This window comes from Sceloporus undulatus, chromosome 9 (genome assembly GCF_019175285.1).
Source record: "Sceloporus undulatus isolate JIND9_A2432 ecotype Alabama chromosome 9, SceUnd_v1.1, whole genome shotgun sequence".
Lineage (NCBI taxonomy): Eukaryota > Metazoa > Chordata > Lepidosauria > Squamata > Phrynosomatidae > Sceloporus > Sceloporus undulatus.
In genome coordinates this window covers 36,939,990-36,962,817 of record NC_056530.1, presented here as the reverse complement: position 1 = coordinate 36,962,817, position 22,828 = coordinate 36,939,990, and the positions used below count along the sequence as shown (strand labels likewise).

Genomic DNA, 22,828 nt, shown 5'->3' with positions numbered 1-22,828 from the left:
TCAAAACATCCCTATCAGATGGCCATCCAGCCTCTGTTTAAAAACCTCCAAAGAAGGAGATGCCACCACTTTTCAAGGGAATGTGTTCCACTATCGAACAGCTCTTACTGTCAGGAAGTTCTTCCTAATGTTTAGGTGGAATCCCTTTTCCTCTAGTTTAGCATCATCTTCATTGTTGTCCATAATCATGGCGTTGGAAGAGACCCTTAGGGCCATCCATTCCAACCTCATTCCGCCATGCGCAACTCTGCCAGAACATGCTCACATAGCCTGGAAAAACCCATAAAAAACCTATAAAAAGAATAGCATTTATTGATTTGCAGTTTTCCACATTCACATGAGTCCTTCGCCCCTAACCCCAGCGCATGCAGAGGGACCACTGTAGTTGTAAGTGTTTGGTTCTGTTGGAAAGCGCCATGTACATCGATGTAATCATCAATGGGTCAAATGTTCTCTTTTGATGCTTCTCTTTCTCTCTGTGTGGGTGTGTCTCTTTTGCAAGGGTCATTTTTCTTCCTTTTTAAAGAATGAAAGAGCCATGTGTCCAAACCACTTCCCCTCCCTTTCCTCCCAGCCTTCTGGGGTTTGCACTTATATCAGCAGAACATGATTTTCTTCCTCTCTCGCCGCTCCCTCATTCGCTTTAGGTGATTTCCTTCCCTTTTCTGGTTCAGAGTTTGCATTGTGTGCGTTTGTGTGTGTGCTTAGATCTCCATCCCTGAACATTAAGCAACCTTTGCATTGGGGAATTATTTTCCATCAATCCCTTGCTCCAAAAACTTCCGGGATCTATAACAAATCAGTTTTTCATGCCCTGGCGTACTTGCGCAAAAGCAGAAGTTAGACGCGGCCTTGCAAAGCATTGTACGAAGAATCGGCTCATTTCCAAAATGTTCACCCTCACTCAGATTCCAAGCCAAATGACCAAGAAACCCAGTGTTTATTAAAGTTCCTCTTTTGGAGGGGTTGCAACATCCAGAATCCCCTATTGCCATGACTAGGGGGCTTTCCACACTGCTGAAATAGTCCAATTTGACACCACTTTAACAGCTGCTGTGCAATGCTATGCAATCTGGGGAATTGTAGTTTGTTGTGGCACCAGCGCACTGACGGTGAAGGCTCACAAAGCAGCAATTCCCAGAATTCCATAGCACTGAGCTGTGGCAGTTAAAACAGTGTCGACCTGGATTATTTCTGCAGTGCAGATATGGCTTGGAAAGGCTTGTTGGATAATAGTAAGAAGTCTTATTTTCTTAAAATTGACAAAATAAGTCTCTAATAATAATAATAATAATAATAATAATAATAATAATAATAATAATTTATTTTTATCCTGCCTTTCCGTCAAGATCAAGAAGGCTTACAAAGCAAAAAATAACACAAGTACAAAATAATCACAATTTATCCCTTCACTCCCTTAACACATATAATCCCTACATAACAATAATAAAATGGTTAAAATGTTAAAATAATCAATTAAAATAACCAGAGGCGAGAAGACGGGTTTCTAGGGGTATGCGTTCGTTTTTGTGGGTGACCCAAGTTGGTTGTTCAGGAATACTCTTGATGGAACATTCCGCGTCGCATCCCGTGCAGGGCTCCCATTGGCTGGAATTTAATCAGGAGGCGGGGCTTCTCAACTCCACGCTCCACGCCTTCCGTTAACCTCACAACGTTTCTCTCCTCTTCTCCATAGATGCCGTGAGCTGCCGCCATGACGGAGGAGTGGGCCCCGCAACTGGTGGACTATTTTGTGGTGGCCGGCTTGGCGGACACCTCGCAACCCCTCGAGGATGAGAGCCAGCCCCCGCCGCGGCCGGCCCGGCCCAGCGAACCCATTGTGGACGTGGCCGTCATCGTCCGCTCCCAGAGCGAAGAGGTCCCCCACGGGTTCACCTGCATCGACCGCACCACCTGCGGGCACCCCGTGGAGCTCAACGCCGGGCTCCTCAACAACCCCCAGATGTTCATCTGCTACCGGCGGGGCCGGGACAAGCCCCCCATTGTGGAATTGGGGTACGGCCACAAGGACAGAAAAGAAGGGGGGTTTGACCATTACTGGAGGACCTGGGGGGTCCTAGAGAGGTCTTACCTCAGGTCAGTGGTCCCTCCACATTCACTAGGGTTCGGGTTTCAGGACCCCCGTGAATATGGAAAAGGCACAAATAAAAAACCCCACTATTTTGACCTAAGGGAAGACCTCTCTAGGGATCTCCAGGTCTTCCAACGCAACTCTGTGGTCAACACCTGCCAGGCGTTGATAACAGAATCACGCTGGAGGACCTACAAGTTCCTAGAGAAGTGTTTTCTTGAGGAACTTTTAGCTTCTCCAGCACAACTCTATGGTCAACCTCTGGCAGAGTTGCGCTGGAAGACCTAGATATTCCCAAAGAGAACATGTGAATCAAACCTGCACATAAGCAAAAAGGTTGCAAAAGTCAAAGCCACAAATGCGTAGGGCCAACTGTATATACTCATGTCTAAGTCCAGATATTTTAGTGCAAAAAAATCAACCCAAAAAATGTGGCTCAAGTACTGAACCTTAACTTATATTAAAATATAAACCATCCCCTTCTGTGAGTAGAGTGGCGAAAGGTGAGAACAGAAAAATGGCGGCTTTCTTTGGCATCTTTTTTCTTCATCCTTTACATCCTTTGTTACGTACTCCTGGGTTTTACCCTCAACTTATCCATGGGTCATATCAAAATCCATAATTTTGGACCCAAAACCTGTCTTCGACTTATACATGAGGTTGACTTATACACCTATATATACAGTATGTATTTGTTTTTGTTATGCGCCTTCAAATTTGACTAATGTACTTATCCAAAGGTTTCCTTGGTTGAAGTTGCTTTAAATTGAACCTTCTCTGAGGCTGAGATAGCGTGACTTTGCCAAGGACAGCCAGTGAGTTTCCAGAGCTGAACAAGGATTCAAACCTTGGAATCATATGTCAGCACTCAGACACTCATGCACTAATGGTTGTTTTCCATGCGCTTAAGCCATTTCCAACTTATGTTGACCCTAAGGCAAACCTTAGGGTCAACATAAGTTGTGTTGTGTTATGGTTTGAGCATTACACTACAATGCTGGAGACCAAAGTTCGAATCCTAGCTCAGCCATGGAAACCCATTGCAAATCCATGCAAATCCATTGCATGATCTTGGGGGCAGAATTCAGAGACATAGTCTGGGATATCAGTATGCAAAGGCCCTTGTTGCCCCTTGGAGACTTAACTCCAGGAAACAAGTTGTAGCATATGCTTATATAGATATGGTCTGCTTCCTTAGATTCATAAGTGATCTTGGGCAAGTTACATTCTCTCAGCCTCAGAGGAGGGCAACTGCAAACCCCTTCTGAACAAATCATTGCCAAGAAAACCCCATGTTAGGGTCCCCATAAGTTGGAAACAACTTGAAGACACACAGCAACAACAAACCATGTTGAAACTTTGATGTTTTCAAACAATATCATTTTGTTTAGACTGTGACGTCTAAAACCATGATAAGAACAATGACAAATAAGCAATGAAAAAAATGAAGGACACAGATCCCATTGAAAACCAAACAAGTCACTTTTCTAGTGTGTGATATAACCACGTTTGGGTCAATCCTCCAGGTTTGCAAAGTAGTTATTATTGGGGGGCATTGCAGGGCTCCCAAAAACAGCCCAGTGGCGATTGAGAATGCTTAAAGGGTCATAGGTCCTTCCTGCCTTTTCCTTCCATAGTATGAATAACTCATTCCTGCCTGTCCTTTTAGGGTGCACTACGATGGGAAGGACCGTCCCAAACCGGGCTTCAAGATCATAGACACGACCCCCTACAGCCACTCGGCTAACATGGCTTCCGGGAGTCCCGGGCACCAGCGCACTTTCCTGATGTACCGGCGGGCCACCGAGGGCCAAGCCTACAGCACTTTGGGGATCACGGACATTTGCCTTATCATGCCCAGCAAAGGGGAGAGCACGCCCCACACTTTCTGCCGCGTGGACCGGAACCTCAACGCCGGCATGGTGAGTCCCAAAGAAGACGACCTGGCAGGGCTGGTGTTCCAATGTATAGCACTTTAGGGTTGGAGGGACCTCTGCAAGCTTCCTACAGTTGTTTTATTTTCCTTCTAACTTCTGTCAACCCACAGGTTTTAAGAATGTGAACACAACTTCCATTGTGTGGGGAGCAAGACATGCTTGCCTTTGATGGGGGGCAGGCCATAGCTCATCTGTAGGGCCCTAGCTCATCTGTGAAGTCGAAGGCTTTCATCGCCAGCATCCATAGTTTTTTGTGGGTTTTTCGGGCGATGTGGCCATGTTCTAGAAGAGTTTATTCCTGACGTTTCACCAGCAACTCTGGCTGGCATCTTCAGAGAATGCTGGCATGAAAGAGAGTGGGGTATATATACACTCTATGACCCTGGGTAGGGAAGAGTGATTTCCATGTTAATTTGTGTATTGTTCTGTTATTGATGCCAATATGGGGCAGGCTGTAGCTTATCTGTAGAGCAATAGCACATATGTTTAAATTGGGAGCTGGCCATAGCTCATTGTAGAGCTGCAGTTCATCTGTTTGGATGTGGGGCAAGCCTTAGCTCATCTGTAGAGCCGTAGCTCATCTACTTGGATGGGAGGCAGGCCGTAACTCATCTGTAGAGCTGTAACTCATCTGTTTGGATGGGGGGAAGGCTGTAGCTCGTCTACAAAACCATAGCTTATCTATTTGGATGGGGGGCAGCCCATAGCTCTTCTGTAAAGCCACAGCTCATCTGTTTGTATGGGAGGCAGGCTGTAGCCCATCTGTAGAGCTGTACCTCATCTGTTTGGATGGGGAGGCAGGCCGTAGCTCATCTACAGAGCCGTAGCTTATCTATTTGGATGGGAGGCAGGCCATAGCTCTTCTGTAGAGCCCTGGCTAATCTGTTTGGATGGGTGACGGACCGTAGCTCATCTGTACAGCCATAGCTCATTAATTTGGATGGGGAGGGCAGGCCATAGCTCCTCTGTAGAGCCATAGCTAGGTGCTCTAGGTTCGAATCCTGGTGTCTCCCAGTCAAAACCTGTATCTGAAACCTTGGAGAGGTGCTGCCAGTCAGTGCAGCCACCTTGAGTCCTGTTATTGGGGGGGAAAGGCGGAATATAAATGAATAAAACTGGCTGATCAGAAAATGGATTTAAAAGCCAAGACTTCCTGGGTTAACTAATATCCTTCAGCCTTTTCTCTACACTGGTTTGGTGATTTTACTCTGCAAAAATGCCAGATGCATTAACCAAGGCTGCCGCACAGAGAATGGTTATATAATTCTATAGCGTGATTTCTGGTTCAAAGGAGGTCTCTTTTTCCCCCTAGGGCTGCTTTCTTTGTGGTTTGTGCAATCACTTTACCATTCTTTGCTTATCATCCTCTCTTTTTTTCCCCCTTCTACAGTGGGGTCCTGCCCTCTACATCTGCTACAAGATGGCATTGGCCAAAGGAAACACTCTGGTGTACGAAGCAGGTAAACATGGCGGCACATCTGAGAAACAGGGAGCAGTGTCCTGGGACCCATATTAAGCTAAGGGTTGCTTGGTTCTTTCATTTATCCAGGATGAGTCTCGTCTCCCTTATCCAAAATGCTTGGGACCAGACTTATTTTGCATTTCCGATTTATCTTGCATTTTTGGGAATATTTGAATACACAGAATGAGACACCTTGGAGATGGCAACCCATCTAAACACAAAATTAATGTATGTTTCTCGGGTCCATAACACACTGTAGAAGTAATCAATCTTGAGACCGCTTTATCTGCCTGGGCTAATTGCTAGGGAATTTGTAGTTTTGTGAGACGTTTAGCTTTCTCTTAGAGAGCTCTGGTGCCACAACAAACTACAGTTCCCAGAATTCCCTAGCGTTGAGCCAGAGCAGTTAAAGCGGTCTCAGACTGGATTATTTCTGTGCCGTGTTTTGGACCATATATACCTTATACACATAGCCTGAAGGTAATTTATATACAATATCTTTAATAATTTTGGGCATGAATCAAAGTCTATGTATATTGAACCCTCAGATAGCGAAGGTGTCACTGTCTTAGCCACCCAGATAGACAATTTTGGATTTTGGAATATTTTGGAGTTTGCAATTCTGGATAAAGGAAGGCAAGTTAAATCTGCTTATACAACTCACAGTTCAGGTGCAAACCCTTCCGGCTAGTGTACAACAGCAGCCCCATGTGGTGCATGATGTGGTAGTCAAGGATGATGTTTGCTTATGCATATCTGACTTTTTTGTTGTTATTGTCACTCTCCCCAGGTCTCCTTAGCCGCTATCCAGAGGAGGACCATGAAGCGTTCCCCCTACCCGAGTCTGTGCCTGTTTTTTGCCTGCCCATGGGTGCCACCATTGAGAGCTGGCCGGTCGATACTAAATACCAGCTTCCCGTCTTCTCCACCTTTGTGTTGACCGGAGCCTCTGGGGACAAGGTATGGGGATTACAAAGTGGGAGAGAGTTAATGTTGGAAGGTTTGGGTCAGACTTGTTGTTGTCATAGGAGCTTATCGCACGGGGCTCTAGGAACACAGCTAACATGGAACAGAACGGAACAGAATGGGGAAAGGACACATTTCATCGCACGCCAGAATGCCACCAGAAGTCCCCATTCCATTCCCCATCCGTCCCAAAAGTGGTGATTTTCAAGAACTGTTCAGAAAAATTCTTGAAAATCACCACTTTTGGGACGGATGGGGAACAGAACGGAACGGGACTATTGGTGGCATTGTGGCGTGGGGTAAAATGCGTCCTTTCTCCGTTCTGTACCCTTCCCGCCACCTTTCATTCTAGCTGCATTCCCAAAGCCCCGTGCGATGAGCTCATTTGTGTGCCTTCAAGTCATTTCCGACTTACGATGGCCCTAAGGCCATCCTGTCATGGGGTTTTCTTGGCACAATTTGTTTGGAAGCAGTTTGCCATTGCCTTCCCTTGAGGCTGAGAGATTATGACTTGCCCAGGGTCACCCAGTGAGTTTCATGGTTGAGCTGGGAATTCAACGCTGGTCTCCAGAGTCGTAGTCCAACACACAAACCACTACGCCACTCTGGCTGTCTGGATCGGGCAAGAGCTTGATAAATGCTCTTTCTTTGGACTGCAGGACCCAAAATCCCCTCGTCAGCATAGAAACTGAGCAGGCCATAGACCTGATACAAATGGGCAAAAAGCGGCGTACTCATAGACCTGATACAAATGGGCAAAAAGCGGCGTCCTGGCGCCGATTCTAGGGTTTGGGAGCATGCATTGTCAGCACGCTCCCAAATCCTAGTCCGTAACGGCGGTGCCATAACCCTGAGTACATGCAGTAGCACCACTTTTCTACTTTAGTTGATTTCCTGCCTGGTTGCATTGAGCTCTTCTCTACTGGCCCCTGGTGAGTGGCACTTTGCCGAGATTGTTGTTGGCATTGTAACTCTTCCTGCCCTCCTCCTCGCCCTAGGTGTACGGTGCCGCCATCCAGTTCTATGAGTCCTACCCGCGGGAATGCCTCTCGGAGCGCCAGTGCATGCGGCTGAACCTGCTCACGGTGGTCGACCGGCGCCCCATCACCAGCAAGTCGGTGCAGACGCGTAAGAGTATCTGTGTCCTCTCCCACTGGCCTTTCTTTGACGTCTTTCACAAGTTCCTCACTTTCCTCTACCGTTACAGCATCTCGGGACCCCACGTGTTGCCGCTTGAGGTGTAAGTCGGGGCGAACGCAGTGGCTGCGTTGCGTCTTCTGGGCAGCGGGTGGAGGTGTCGGTCTTGTGCGCTTAACCTTCATTGAACCTGTGCTTTCGCTGTTTTTTGGTTTTGCATTGTTTTGTTTTTTGCATTGCAATGAAACCGCTGTGTGTGTCCTAACTGGAAGGGGGTGAAACATAAGATTTTATTGGGACTCGGGCTTTTCATTTATATTGGCAAATGCCTTGGGTCTCAGTTCTGGGAGAAACAGAAAAACAAAACTAATTTTTGTTTTGGAAATGTTTCCACGCTATATATGTATATAGAGGGCCTCTGTAGTGTGATGGTTTGGCCTTAGATTATGACTCTGTAGACTGGAGTCTGAATACTGTCTTAGCCATTGAAACCCAGTGGACGTCCCAATAGCAAGTCAAACTCTTTCGGCCTTAGAGGAAAGCAACGACAAACCTGCCATGAACAAATCTTGCTAAGAAAAGCCTATGGTCTATTCACCTGAGCGCTGCCATAAGTCAGAAACAGCTTGCAACAAGGTTGAGTCTCCCTTATCCAGAATTCCAAACTCCAAAACCCAATTTTTTTTCAGGGTTGCTTTTCTGACTTCTGCGGTTGCGCACTTTTCTTTTGGCGGTGCTTTTAACCGAGACCCAATGTCAAGAGCAGTGTTGTCCCTTGTTAAAATCTCCACGGATCAAACTGCAAGGGGATCCGGCATGGGGAAGATCTGTTGGGTTATGATTTCGTCACTGGTGTCTGGGGTGTCTTGTCTTTCTTCCCTGTGACTTCTTTGTTGCTCCTTCTAGGCACATCTCTCATTTCATGCACAATGTCCCCTTCCCGTCTCCACAGCGGCCTCGGATCTTGGTTCAGGTGAGCAAGCGCGGAAATCCCAAATATCTTGTCTTGCTCAATTGGGGTAGTATAGGAGGGGGATAAAGGCATGGCAAATGGTCCGTCCTACTAGCTTCTGGGAGCCAAAGTATGAGTGTGTCCTTATTCCAGAACACTTATGATTCTAATTCAAAGATATAGCCATGCAGAACAGTGGTTCTCAACCTTCCTAATGCCGCAACCCTTTAATACAGTTCCTCATGTTGTGGTGACTCCCAACTGATGGTCTCGGTTCCTAAGTCCATCAGAAATATGTGTTTGCCAAAACCCTGTGAAAGTGTCGTTTGACCCCAGGTTGAGAACTGCTGGTGTAGAATCAGCATGTAGACAGATCTTGTATCATAACTGAAAGAAAGAAGGTAGCTTTCGTAGATTAAAGTCTACTTCCTCAGATGCATTCTTGAGCCTGCAACCCAATAAAGAACCAGGATAGAATGCAAACAAACGGGAGATTGACAGATTCCTTCAAAAGTGAGATTTACGGATTTCTTCATAAGGTTAAACTGACAGATTCACCCTCTCTCTCTGTTCTTTGATGGAAAGCATTCACAAGTCAGTCTTGATGCAAGCACCTCTTTTTCTATTTTTGGCTCTCCAGATGTCCCCTTATGATAACTTGCTCCTGTGCCAGCCGGTCTCCTCTCCGCTGCCTTTAAGGTATGGCTCTCTTGGGTGGATGTAAGTGTTCGTGGGAGCATCCTAGAACAGATCCAGAGCAGGAGTGCAGCGGTATTGCAGCTTGCAGGCTCAAAACTATAAGATAAGCTGCTTCGGAGGGCGGTGGAGACTCCTTCTTTGGAGGTTTTTAAACAGAGGCTGGATGGTCATCTGTTGGGTATGCTTTGATTGTGAGGTCCTGCATTACAGAATGGGTTGGACTGGATGCCCCTTGAGATCACTTCCAACTCTCACAAGCTACAGTTTCCCACATACAAGGAATCACTTCCGACATACGTCATATGGATATTATGGCTGGGTACCTTAAGTGTAAAGTAATGTTATGGATTCAGGGGTTGGGGGGGGAACCAGGGATGATGTTATAATTAAAATTACTGTTTTAAAAAATTAAAAATTGATGAGAGGGGACAATGACACCATCTCCCTTCCGTTCAGTAAACCTGGTCCCCCTGAGTTTAGCTATAATGCTCAGAATAGCAGAAGGGGGAACTATAATAGCAACAGTATTATCCATATAGTCGACTACTAGTTAACCTCATATATAAGTCGAGGGCAGGTTTGGGGGCCCCAAAGTATGGATTTTGATATGACCCGTAAAGAATGTAAAGGTTGAAGCAAAGGAAAACAATGCCAAAGAGCTTACAAAATACCAGTAGGCATAACTATTTGTTGCGGTCATACTAAAGGTTGGATGGATAAAAGAGTAGAAGGGGGTCAGTGCTTCCAGGGGAGATTAAACTCTTGCCTTTCACCATATATGTGTGTGTGTGTGTGTGAGAGAGAGAGAGAGAGAGAGAGAGAGAGAGAGAGAGAGAGTGAGTTAAAATACAGTACTTATATTGACCCGTGGATAAGTCAACTCAGTTTTTTGGGGGGCCAATTTTTTAACCTAAATTTCTAGACTTATACATGAGTATATTCAGTAGTTATGCAAAGTATGATAAGGAAAGCTTCTCCATAGATAGGGGTAAAGATCAATTCACTATATAAAACACCTGCTGCAAGGAGAGATGAAAACTACCAGAACTAGTTTATACCTTAACTGGGTTCTTGGAAAGATCCTGTGGACAGGGATGTGAAAATGTCATGTCTAAAACTAACTTTGATATGCTTTTGCTCATACCCTCTTCTTGCAGCGGTGCCAGTTTCCTCACCCTGTTGCAGACGCTGGGTCCCGAAAATGCCATTGCTCTCCTGGTGGCGGTCCTCACGGAGCAAAAGTTGCTCATCCACTCCTTGCGGCAGGATGTCTTGACCAGCGTGGGCGAAGCCTTGGTCTCGGTGAGTTCTGGTCTAGTTGGTCTAGTTTTGGTCTAGTTGGGGCAATGGCCGGAGAGCACAGAATGATGGGGGCTAACTGCCATAGCACCATGTTACAGAATCCTGGGATGTGTAGTTTGGTGAGGCACGGGCTCGCTTTGGCAGAGAAAGGTGAAAGACCTTGCAAAACTACAAATCTCAGTGATTCCATAGTATGGAGCTGGGTTAGGTTTAGGGTCAAACTGTGTTATTTCTCCAGACTAGATGTAACCTCAGTATTTTGGGCTATGTGGCCATGTTCTAGGAGAGTTTATTCCTGACGTTGCGCCAGCATCTGTGGCTGGCATCTTCAGAGAATCCAAATGAATATGGGGAAGAAGACATTTGTCGGAACAATTCCCATACAATCAGAAGCAACTAAGGGGGCTAGGATTGCCAAAGTGAAAACTGGAGAGGCCAGTCATATCTTTAAATCACAAATGGACAGCCGTGGCTGCACTTGGGGCATGTGGAACTACTAAGAAACCTCACACACACACACACACACACACACACACACACACACATTTGACTATTGTCTTATCAGGAAGGGGCAGTGGGAATGAGAAGGAATGAAAGGAGGGAGGGATGGCAGCATTCAGAGATGACCAACAAGATTTCTGTTGAAGGGAGTGGAGCAAAGAGAATTTAAAGCAGCGATTCAAGCAAGATTGGATAGAAAGAGGGGTGGGAGAACTTGCAGAAAGCAACAAAAGTTCTGCTGGGGTTCTGGCATTCCGGGTTAGAGGTATTTTGTCATGTTTTCACAAGTTTGGGGGGGTCTTTCTGCATAGTTTGGGGTTAAAGATTGCCCCAGAATCACATCAGCGTTTAAACGTTGGCGGGGGCCTTGGTGGACTTTCCTCAGTGGGGCACACAGGGGTCACAAATGCGGGAATCCAGGAGTCACTTTCCTAAACTGGTACCTCCAGATATTCTGGATTGCAATTCCTGAGGATGATGAAATCTGTAGAAACCCCAGAAATCTGTCTGGAGGGTGCCACGTTGCTCTGTGCCATGTGTAAACCCTTTACCAATACTTCTTCTTCACCCACTGGGTTTCTTCTTTCTTTGAATGCTTTGTTCCTTTCCCACCTTTCCTCAGATGATCTTTCCACTTCGCTGGCAGTGCCCCTACATCCCCCTGTGCCCACTCACCCTGGCCGATGTGCTTTGTGCCCCGGTGCCCTTCATCGTGGGCATCCACTCCAGCTACTTCGACCTCCACGACCCGCCGCATGATGTCATCTGCGTCGACCTGGACACCAACACCATCTTCCAGTGAGTGCCACCTACAGATGGACCACTAGGGTTGGCCTGCTCCCCATTCCTTGCAGGATGAGTCTGACTGGTTGGGATACAGAATGGGCAGCAGCTCAGGTTTTGCAAGCAGAAGACCTGTCTGGAGATGGCAGGGACTGAAACCTGGGACCTTTTGCATGTCAAGCAAGGAGCTTACCACTGAACTGTAATCTATCCTTAAAAGCCCAAGATGCTGAACCATATTTTCCACCCCCAAATAGTTTCAGCACTTTGGAAAACTCCTTTAAAGCTTAGACTGTATTACAGCATGGACTCACCACTCTGTCCTCTTCCCTCAATCATGAAAACCACCAACTTCCATTCCAGCGGTAGTGGCCTAAGTGGACCAGAGATTTAATTCCTTGCCTCTGAGGGTACATCTACACTGTAGAAATAATTCAGTTTAGCACCACTTTAATTGCCATCGTGCCATCCATATTGGATCCTGGGATTTGTAGTTTTGTGAGACCTCAGTACTTTTTGGCAGAGAAGGCTCAAACCATGTAAAGCTACAAACATCAGGGTTCTATAGGATGGAGCGACAGCACTTAAAGTGGCGTCAAACTTCATTATTTCTACTATGTAGAAATACACATGCTTACGTGGGAGGAAAGTCTTTTGAACTCATTGGGAGTTCTTTCCAGAGAATTAGATTTCAAACCAGAAGGCTTATTGTTTTGCTTTGGGCTTCGCCTGGCGACTGCATTGGATTGCAAGGGATTGGGTAATCTCTCCTTGAGTGAGGAGCAGGTGTGAGGGGTATGGCTGCCGGGCACCTTGGCAGGAGGCACTAACCGTATGGGCAGCTTTGCTCTGCATGCAGGTGTGAGGAACGGAAGCTGCTGGCACCACGGTCCCTGCCCCGGAAACCTTGCAAGGTGCTCTTGGCTTCGCTGACCTCCCAGTACCAGCAGCTGGATGAGAGTGAGTAAAGAGCATGAGTGCACATGCATACACAGATACACACACATATGCATTGTGGGGCCAGGAGGGACTGGTGAGAGGAGCACACAGAGAAGCTTAAGAGTTTCGTCACTGATAGATGTTGTGGAAAGAGAGAGTAAGCTGTAGTTCAGCCAGATACATGTTACTCAAGGGGAAGAGACTATTGCTTATCTTGATCCGTGTTGCAGAAAGGGGAGATTGTAGCTCAGCCTAAACATGTTGTACAAGGAAAGAAAGACTCTGGCCAAGCCTTATTATTATTATTATTATTATTTGCTGTTGTTGTTGTTAATTTATTTCTTACCCCCTTCTCCCCCAGGTTTGAGGTCAGGTGCAACATAGAGTAAAACACAATATATAATTGAACATTAAACACAGAAACATAGGACTAAAACAACCATTGCACACTAAAATCATCCAGATTGAAATATACCAATTTAAAATTCATAGTTTAAATCGACTGGGAAGGCTTGGCAGAAGAGACGGGTTTTTAATACTGTTTTAAATTCAAATAGCATTTTTAGCTGTCAAATCTCTTCTGGAAGGTCATTCCATAGTTTAGGGGCGGCTGATGGAAAGGTCCTCTGGATGACCCCAGTCTAGTTCTGGCCGGTTGAAGTAAATGTCCCACAGAGGATCTGAGTGTATGGGGCATGTTATATGGAAGGAGGTGACCCTATAGGTAACCTGGACCCAAATCATGTAGCACCTTAAAGATAGTAGCCAACATTTTGTACTTTGGCTGGAAAGTAAGTGGCAACCACTGGAGTTATTTTAATATTGGTGTGATATGCTAGATGTACCACTGATCAATCTGGCTTCCATAGATCATTGTAGGCATGGTGTTCTCTGACTATACCATTGGAATAACCCTTTTCCCTTTTCTCTGGTCAAGTGTACAACAGACCAGTAGAGGAAGCCACCCTGGAATTTCTGCTGACCGACTATGACCTCATCTATGGACGACGGAAGCAGCTGGAACTGGACATCCAGGGAGCCTTCCTTCGCTTCATGGCCTGCCTCTTAAAGGGGTACCGTTCCTACCTCTTGCCTATCACCCAGGCACCCTCTGAGAAGACTCGCGACTCCAGCAGCCTCTTCTATCTACAGGGTACAGCCGATCGCTTCTCCTTGCTTTGGGGATAAAACTGCAAGCCCCCAAAGTTGTAGGTTCTAGCCTTGGGAAAGAGTTGCGGAAAGTATTTTAAAATATTAAGTACTGTATGACACCCCCCCCCCTCGTATCCATGGGAGATACATTGCTGGATTTACCATGGAAGTGCAGAACTGCAGGTATTAGTAAACCCTATTGAACTGAATGACTTTAGGCATAAACATATCATAGAACCATGCTCGCAGATCTAGAACATGCCTAGAGAGACCTAGAATCTTGCTGGCAGATCTAGAACATGCCTAGAGAGACCTAGAATCATGCTGGTGGACTTGGGACATGCCTAGAGAGACCTAGAATCTTGCTGGCAGATCTGGAGCATGCCTAGAGAGACCTAGAATCCTGCTAGCAAATCTGGAACATGCAGAGAGAGAGAGAGACCTAGAATCATACTGGCAGATCTAGAACATGCCTAGAGAGACCTAGAATCATGCTGGTGGACTTAGAACATGCCTAGAGACCTAGAATCTTGCTAGTAGATCTAGAACATGCCTAGAGAGACCTAGAATCTTGCTGGCAGATCCGGAACATGCCTAGAGAAACCTAGAATCTTGCTAGCAGATCTAGAACATGCCGAGAGAGACCTAGAATCATGCTGGTAGATCTAGAACATACAGAGAGAGACCTAGAATGTTGCTGGCAGATCTAGAACATGCCGAGAGAGACCTAGAATCATGCTGATGGACCTACAACATGCCTACTGGAAGCATTATTTCTATCGCTGTTTTAAATGGCTATGCCCTGAGACCCACAGCAACAGTGTTATGGGCCATATACAGGCCAGACAATTCCCACCCCAGGAGGAGCTCCTAATTTTCCCTCTTGTGCTTTGTATAGGTTTTCTGAAATCACGCGATCGCGCCTACCACAAGTTCTACGGCCAGCTCTTGCGCACCCAGCTTTTCACGCAGTTCATCGAGGAGTGCTCTTTCGTCAGCGACCGGCACACTTGCTTGGAGTTCTTTGACTCCTGCGTCGAGAAGGTGACTAGAAAAAGAGCTTGGCAGAGGTGGCTGGGCTGGGACCCTGGGACTGGGCTTGCATTGTGGGCAGGGCTCTGGACTGGTCAAAACTATAGTGATCAAATGTCGGGGGGTCCCACCACTGAGAAGGCCCTGTGTCTGCACATCAAAGCATCTTGGTGTTTGGACACTGCAAACCCTGACTCTGCTACGATACAGTGCTGGCAGTGCAGATGCTGCTTCGCTTGCCATTTGTCCCAGAAAACTGGGGAAATGCCAGATTGAAGGGTCTGAAAAATATCCCGGCTGGTTGGACCAGTTGAAACAGCAGATCCCAGATTCCTTGTGGCACGAGTGAAACTAACAACCACAGCTGAAATATCCAATAAAACAATGTTAAATTTCAAAATGTGGTGGATGTGTTTAGTTTTTTGGAGGGTAGGTGGGTCAATAAGCCTCCCAATCTAGTCCCATATACTTTTGTCCCAGTTTTGTGGAAACGAATGATGGCAACCCTGCTCTTGACTGAATCTCCCCTCCCCTTCTCTTTGCCTACTCAGGTGCAAGTGGATTTGGAAAAGCCAGAGGAATCGCCTCTGATCGAACTGGATGACACACATGGCAGTGAGCACACCGTTTTTATCATGCCACCTGAAGAGCCAACTGGCCCCAATGGTACTGAGCTTCCACCATGTTACCAGTGAGTCTCCCTTTAGTCTTTCCCTTGTCACCTTTTGTGTCCTATCTAGTGCTTTAATTAATCCATTTGGATTTACACTCATCCCTCCATATTTGCGGATGTGATTAATATGTTCTTTCTAGGAATATCTAGGTCCTCCAGTGCAACTCTGTGGTCAAATTTAACTAAAGGTTGCACTGAAAGACCTAGAGATTCCTAGAGAGAATACTCTACTAGGCCTTTGTAGCTCCTCCAGGGCAGTTCTATGGCCAGTGTCTGTTAAACATTGACCATAGAGTTGCCCTGGAGGACCTAGAGATTCCTAGAGAGGTGTCCTCTCAGGTAAAAACATGGTGTTTTTGTTATTTGTGTTTTTTCCATATTCACGGGGGTCTTGTGCCCCTAACCCTAGTGAACAGGGAGGGACAAGGGTATTCCCTATCCTGGTCTAAAGGGCTCAGAGCAGCACACAAGGGCCAGGATCCTCTTGGTGACTTATACCAGCATAATGTTCCAATATGCCAATGTTAGGCGCTTTTGGAGTGGTGTGTAGCTGCAGCAATAGCGGGGGAACTAAAGAGAAAACCATACCTAGAGAAAGCTCCCTTGCCAGCCCCCAGGAAGCGCATTTGAAACCCATCAATTGGCAAATCCAGAATTCCTTTCTGTCTTGGCACTCCCTCTTGCAAGCCTGTTACCAACTGCATTGCTATTGCTCCAGAGACCATGTTGTTCCTAGAATCATAGAGTTGGAAGAGACTCCAAGGGCCATCCAGTTCAACCTCATTCTGCCATGCAGGAACTCTCAATCAAAGCATCCCTGACAGATGGCCATCCAGCCTCTGTTTAAAGACCTCTAAGGAAGGAGACTCCACTACACTTCGAGGAAGGAGTGTGTTCCACTGTTGAACAGCCCTTACTCTCAGGAAGTTCCTCCTAATGTTGAGATGGAATCTCATTTCCTTTATCTCACATCCATTGTTCCAGGTCCTATTCCCTGGAGTAGCAGAACACAAGCTTGCTCCATCCTCAAGGTGACACCCCTTCAAATACTTAAACAGGGCTATCATATCACCTATTAACTGTCTGCTGCTTACTGCCACTTTCCACTTCTGTACTGCCACTGGTACTCCATCCAACAGGATGACAGCCACCTCTGTCCCCATTTTATCTTTGGAACACTCTTGTCAGACAGAGGGACATGAGAGACGTATGTCTGGCACAGGGGTCTCACTTGGCTGAGGGAGAGCCAGAAGCCAGGGTCTCCACAATCTTGATATTTTTCTCACGCCAAACCTTGGTATTGACCTGCCATTGAACGTCACCATTGCTCAGGAATGCTCAGGCACCCCATTGCTATGACATACCTTCAGGCATAAAATCCACACAGATGAACCCAACATTTCTAAACTGCACCCTCTTTTCATTCCTCGTTGACCACAGGTACGATGGCTTCCCGAAACTTCAACCCAAGCTCTTTGAGCGCCTCCAGGACCAGCTCATGCCTTCGCTCTGCCAAGCCCGGACTAGTGCTCCCAGCAGTCCTGCGCCACGCCGGACCAAACAGGTAAAGGGTATGGGTTGCAGCAACAATCCAAGTGTCATTGTGTGTTGGAAGATTATATGGTTAGAAGGAGGCCCCAAGGGTTTGTCCCATTGCCATTGCAGGAATCCACAGGCCTGGACTCAGATATTTTCCCAGTCTTACTTTTTAACAAGGAAATGGGTTTGACAGTTTGCACTGCAGAGAAGGAGGGGATGTGCAAACCAATGTAGTTGGAGAGTGCTAGATCAAGGAGAATTGCTGAAATGCCAAAGTAATTGCTATACTGTATATGCTCATGTATAAGTTTAGAAATTTAGATCAAAAAAATTGACCCCAAAAAACTGAGTTGACGTATCCATGGGTCAATGTAAGTATTGTATGTGAACTCTTATGTAAAAAAAGGAACCATGCCCTAGTGAAAGGCAAGAGTATAATCTATCCTGGAAGCACCAATCCCCTCTACTCTCTCTTCCATCCAGCCTTAAGAGTGAGCACAAAGAGCTATGTCTGCTGGAATTTTGTAAGCTCTTTGACATTGTTTTGCTTTGCTTCATCCTTTAGGTCCTTTGTTATGTGCCCCTAAGTTTTACCCTCGACTTATTCTCGGGTCATATAAAAACCCATAATTTTGGCCCCAAAACTTGCCCTCGACTTATTCTCTTCAGGGTTGGAGTTGACTTGCACTCCTGAGCTCTTGGCCTGTTGTCCTTCACTGGTGTACGTATATAGAAACATAACTGAGAGAATCGGGGAGTTACTTGGTTGTTAAGTAGGGGATTTTAATAGGTTGATTCTGTGATATTTCACTATGTGTTCAAATTGCTTTAATTCAGTGGGATTGCTCATATTAAACACAGGGCGACCAGACATCGTCCTTTTCCCGGGCATGTCTTACATTTCAGTCTAGGAGGAATTCCAAAATATCCTTCGTTCTGAGCATAACTAAGAAGCATGGATTTATATTCATGTTTTTAGCTTTTATTTGGTAATATTATACATGTGTCTTGAATGTCCTAACACTTTGCAGTGCCTTGTCCTCCTTTGTGGTTAGGATAGTGACTGCGAATGTATGGCATGCGTGCCAGAGGCGGCACTCAGAGCCTTCTCTGTGGGCACATGTGCCATTGTCCCAGCACAGAGTTTGCCAGAGTTTGTTACTAGAAAGCCAGAGGGACATGCCACTTTGTAATAAATAAGTGGGTTTGGGGTTCCAGTTTGGGCACTTGGCCTCGAAAAGGTTCACCATCACTGGGTTAGGACATCTGGTCATCCTGGTTATACAATACGACCCTCCCATCCACGGGACTGGTACCCACTGTTTTACCAGTCTGCGTCCCAAAAAAATGGTCTCTCTAGGCATCTGGAGGTCCTCCGGTGCAACTAAGGGATACTCAACCTCTTTTTAAATAACACAGTCTTGCAAAATGGAAGACCATGAACCCTTCTCTTTTTCAAATGCAATACTGGTTTGATAAGAATTTGGCATTTTAAATCCTGAAAGGACCTCAGATTTGATCCATCGTGTACAGGGTTTTTACCCACAACCTGTTTTGCCGTTTCGGTGTTGTAACACACAACTGAGTGAAACGATCCTGCAAAGAGAAAGAAAGGGGTAGTAGACTTTGAAAACATTTTAATTCGCTGATATGAATCAAAAATCTGTTCAAAAGGTCTAATATGTCGATGTAGTTTCACTGATGTTATTAGTTAACAGTGTGTTAACTGTTAACTGTCCAAAAAGTCTAATATGTGGATGTAGTTTCACTAATGTTATTATTATTAGTTAACAGTGTGTTTATTCGTTAATAAAAATATTAAAAGCTCTAAAAACAAATTTCAGTGGAACATCAGGGTCTGCACTTAATGCTGAGTAACAACTGAATTGATAAAGAGAATGAATTAGTGAAAGAACTGTGTGTGGCACGACATTTTTATTGTGTTTTTGATATTCAACGCTCATAATATATTAAAACCAGCTACAATATTGGTGGGAAAATTCATAGCTAGCCTGTGTAATTAAATTACACTGGATCATATCTGTTAAAAATTAAAGCTAATGCTTCATCTACCAACCGTGTTCCTTCTAGGAAATGAAGGTGGCTCAGCGGGTGGCACAGAAGTATTCATCCGTGCCGGACATGTGGGCAAAGTGTTTGCTGGGCCACTGCTATGGCCTGTGGTTCATTACGCTCCCAACCTATGTGCGTGCTGCTCCATCGAAGGTGCGGGCGCTGCAAACGGCGTATGAAGTTCTCAAGCAGATGGAGACCAAGAAGGTGGTGCTACCAGATGAGGTACTTTATATGTGGTCTAAAGCATGGTTTATTAGACTCGGACTCTGGAAGACTGGGGTTCAAATCCCTGCTCAGTCTTAAAAACCCTGCTGTGTGACCTTTGGCAAGTCATAAAATCTCAGCCACAGAAGACAGTGGTAAACCTTCCTTCAAATAAATCTTGCCAAGAGCCAGCATGGAGTCATGTTGAACTCAGACTCAATGAGACCAGGATTCAAATTCCCCCACACTCCAGCATAAAAACCCACTGGGTGTCTTTGGACAAGTGACAAGCTCTCAGCCTTAAAGGATGGCAGTGATAAACCTCCTCTGAATAAATCTTGCCAAGAAAACATTTGACCGTTGTGGTCGAAAAAGGCACGCAGCAACAACAAATATAGTCTTCCAAATAGTCTGGACCTAAGCTATGTAGAACTTTAAAGGGCAAGTCGAATGCTTTCATGGCCGGCATCCATAGTTTTCGGTGGGTTTTTCGGGCTCTGTGGCCATGTTCTACAAGAGTTTATTCCTGACGTTTCGCCACCATCTGTGGCTGGCATCTTCAGAAAATGCTGGCATGGAAGTGAGTGGGGTATATATATATTATGTGACCCTACCCTCTTCCATGCCAGCATTCTCTGGAGATGCCAGCCACAGATGCTGGCTAAGCGTCAGGAATAAACTCTTCTAGAACATGGCCTGAAAAACCCATAAAAAACTTTAAAGGTCAATTCACAATTTTTATGGGGGGAAAAAGTTGGGGGCAGGTGGAATTGGGGATACAGAAGAGACCAAAAGGCTGCACATGTCCCACAGACCACAGGACACTGTGCCATGCTTTCCTTCCTGATCTAGGGCCCTAGCAAACGCCATGCAAAACTATACTTCTGAGGCTTCCCTGTCTGATAGGAAAACAGGGGCAGGCTTTGTCATGCTAAATTCATGTCCTAGATCAGGGTCTAACTTCTCCCGGAGCTTATCATGCTCTCTTTGTGGATCTCATTCCCAAGGTTTGCTACCGGATCCTGATGCAGTTGTGCGGACAGTACGGAGAACCCATCCTCTCGGTCCGGGTGCTGCTTGAGATGAAACGGGCCGGCATTGTACCCAACACCATCACTTACGGCTACTACAACAAGGTGACCAGCTCCCCATTCGATCTGATTTCTTTTACACCATTAAAATAATTCTACATCATTTTTTTCTGCAACAGAATGAATGGAATCGGGAGGATCATATTTTATGTGTATATAATACTTGTTGAGTTTTCTTAGTACTATCAGTAAGCTATCAGCAAGTCTTACGATAACAATAACAGAGTCTCCGATTATCATCTCCAATTGTTTTTTCTTCTTCACCTGTTTGGTTTGTAACATCTTGCTAAAACGGCTTTAGAGTTTTGAGCAATGCAGAATCGTTTTATTTGTAAACGTCTGGATAAGATTTTATTAAGATGCATGATTAATGTCCGATTAGCAAGAGGGGAGTAGAAATAGTTGAGTTAGGTCCAAAACACACTGCAGAAATAACCCAGTTTGAGACCGCTTTAACTTCCCAGGCTCAATTATAGGAAATTCTGGGAGCTGTAGTTTGGTGAGACATTTAGCCGTCTCTGTCAGAGAGCTCTACAATTCCCAGGACTCCCTACCACTGAGCAAAGGCAGTTAAAGCGGTCTCAAACTGGATTATTTCTGCAGTGTGTTTTGGACCATACATAACCATTGAGAGCCAGAGCAGTGTAATGGTTTGAGTATTGGACTAAGACACCGGAAGACCAGGGTTCAAATTCCCGCTTGACCCTGAAAACCCACAGAGTGACCTTTTCTGTGGTGTTTTATGTAATGTTTATCTGCCTCCCTATTCTTCCCATCCCAGGCTATTTTGGAGTGCAAGTGGCCATCGACAACTCAAAGCGGTCGTCTGCGCTGGGCCAAGCTACGCAACGTGGTGCTGGGGGCTGCGCAGTTCCGGCAGCCATTGCGGCAGCGGCAGCGTGATGCTGAGTTACAGAGCATTGGCACCCAGTCAGGTAGGAGTGTGTTTGTGCATGGTGGAAGGGGGCTCATGTATTTGAGGGACAGCCTGCGGTCTGCACATTGCCATTACACCATAGAAAGATGACATTATCCCTTGTTCAGGTGCAATTGTAATGCAACATAGTCATGCCTTGGATACCAGGGGAAGGAGTTGATTACAGGAACATACACTTGTCCCTCCATATTCGCAAGGGTTAGGGGCACAAGAGCCCCGTGAATATGGAAAAACTGCAAATAACAAAAACACCACAATTTTACCTGAGAGGACACCTCTCTAGAAATCTCTAGGTCCTCCGGTGCAACTCTGTGGTCAACATCCAACAGAGACTGGCCATAGAACTGCAATAGAGGAGTTACAAAGGCCTAGTAGAGTATCCTCTCTAGGAATCTCTAGGTCTTTCAGTGCAATGTTTAGTTAAAGTCGACCATAGAGTTGCAAGGGAGGACCTAGATATTCCTAGAGAGAACATATTAATCAAATCCGTGAATAATCAAATCCGCAAATATGGACAGATGAGTGTAGTGACTTGTCACTGGTTATTTCCAAACTCAGATTCCATTCAAAGCAGCGGAAAGGACCGCCTTGAATCCCATTGTGGGAGAAAGGTGGGATATAAATCCTTGAAATAAATGAGTACACAAGGACCTTGCCTCCTCACTTCTCCATCAGTTGCAGTCTGGAAAAATACTGAGAGAGATAAAATGTTGGAGGGTAGGAGATATTAGTGGTTTTTAAGACTGATATATTTTTGGATGAGTCACACCTTCTCAGAACCAGAAACGCCTGTGATAGGCTTGGCTTAGGGTCACCATAAGTCAGAAATGACTTGAAGGCATACAACAGAAAGACAGATGGGTTGAACGAGAGACAAAGAAATGGCAAAGATCTCAGGCATAATGCTTCCAGTCCAAAGCAGTGATCAAAGATGGTGTTTCCTTCCATTTTCTGTTGTCAGAGGGCCGAGGAACTAAAGCACCCAGATCCCGGTCCAGGTCCAACCTGCACCGGCAGACCACTTGGTCCGGGGGCAGCTTGACTGAGAATCTCCCATCCACATCTCTGGTGAAGAGTGGCAGCCTCAGTTTCCCACAACGTGAATCAGACGGTGAGTGAGAATTCTGGGTCCCACCATTCAAAAAAGGATGTTGACAAGCTGGAGCATGTCCAAAGGAGGGCAAGTGAAATGGTGAAGGGTCTGGAAACCATGCCCTATGAGGAATGACTTAATGAGCTGGGGATGTTTAGCCTGGAGAAGAGAAGGTTAAGAGGTGATATGATAGCCCTGTTTAAATATTTCAAGGTGTATCCTATTGAGGATGGAGCAAGCTTGTTTTCTGCTGCTCCAGAC

The 22,828-nt window shown here is 45.8% G+C and overlaps 1 protein-coding gene across 3 annotated transcripts in view; it reads left to right on the top strand.

Moving 5' to 3' along the window:
- The window catches only part of DENND4B (DENN domain containing 4B), a 40,029-nt gene that overhangs the window by 6,989 nt on the left and 10,212 nt on the right, over nt 1–22,828 (top strand). For all 3 annotated transcript variants that reach the window (XM_042440565.1, XM_042440566.1, XM_042440567.1), the window contains exons 2-19: nt 1,697–2,016; nt 3,762–4,014; nt 5,420–5,489; nt 6,282–6,451; nt 7,456–7,697; nt 8,501–8,567; nt 9,187–9,245; nt 10,403–10,547; nt 11,671–11,846; nt 12,691–12,791; nt 13,708–13,923; nt 14,821–14,966; nt 15,506–15,645; nt 17,068–17,191; nt 19,258–19,464; nt 20,454–20,582; nt 21,319–21,472; nt 22,436–22,585. In XM_042440565.1, the coding sequence (XP_042296499.1) occupies nt 1,715–2,016; nt 3,762–4,014; nt 5,420–5,489; nt 6,282–6,451; nt 7,456–7,697; nt 8,501–8,567; nt 9,187–9,245; nt 10,403–10,547; nt 11,671–11,846; nt 12,691–12,791; nt 13,708–13,923; nt 14,821–14,966; nt 15,506–15,645; nt 17,068–17,191; nt 19,258–19,464; nt 20,454–20,582; nt 21,319–21,472; nt 22,436–22,585 (2,851 nt within the window). In that variant the 5' untranslated portion in view covers nt 1,697–1,714. The remainder of the gene's footprint in view (nt 1–1,696; nt 2,017–3,761; nt 4,015–5,419; nt 5,490–6,281; nt 6,452–7,455; nt 7,698–8,500; nt 8,568–9,186; nt 9,246–10,402; nt 10,548–11,670; nt 11,847–12,690; nt 12,792–13,707; nt 13,924–14,820; nt 14,967–15,505; nt 15,646–17,067; nt 17,192–19,257; nt 19,465–20,453; nt 20,583–21,318; nt 21,473–22,435; nt 22,586–22,828) is intronic.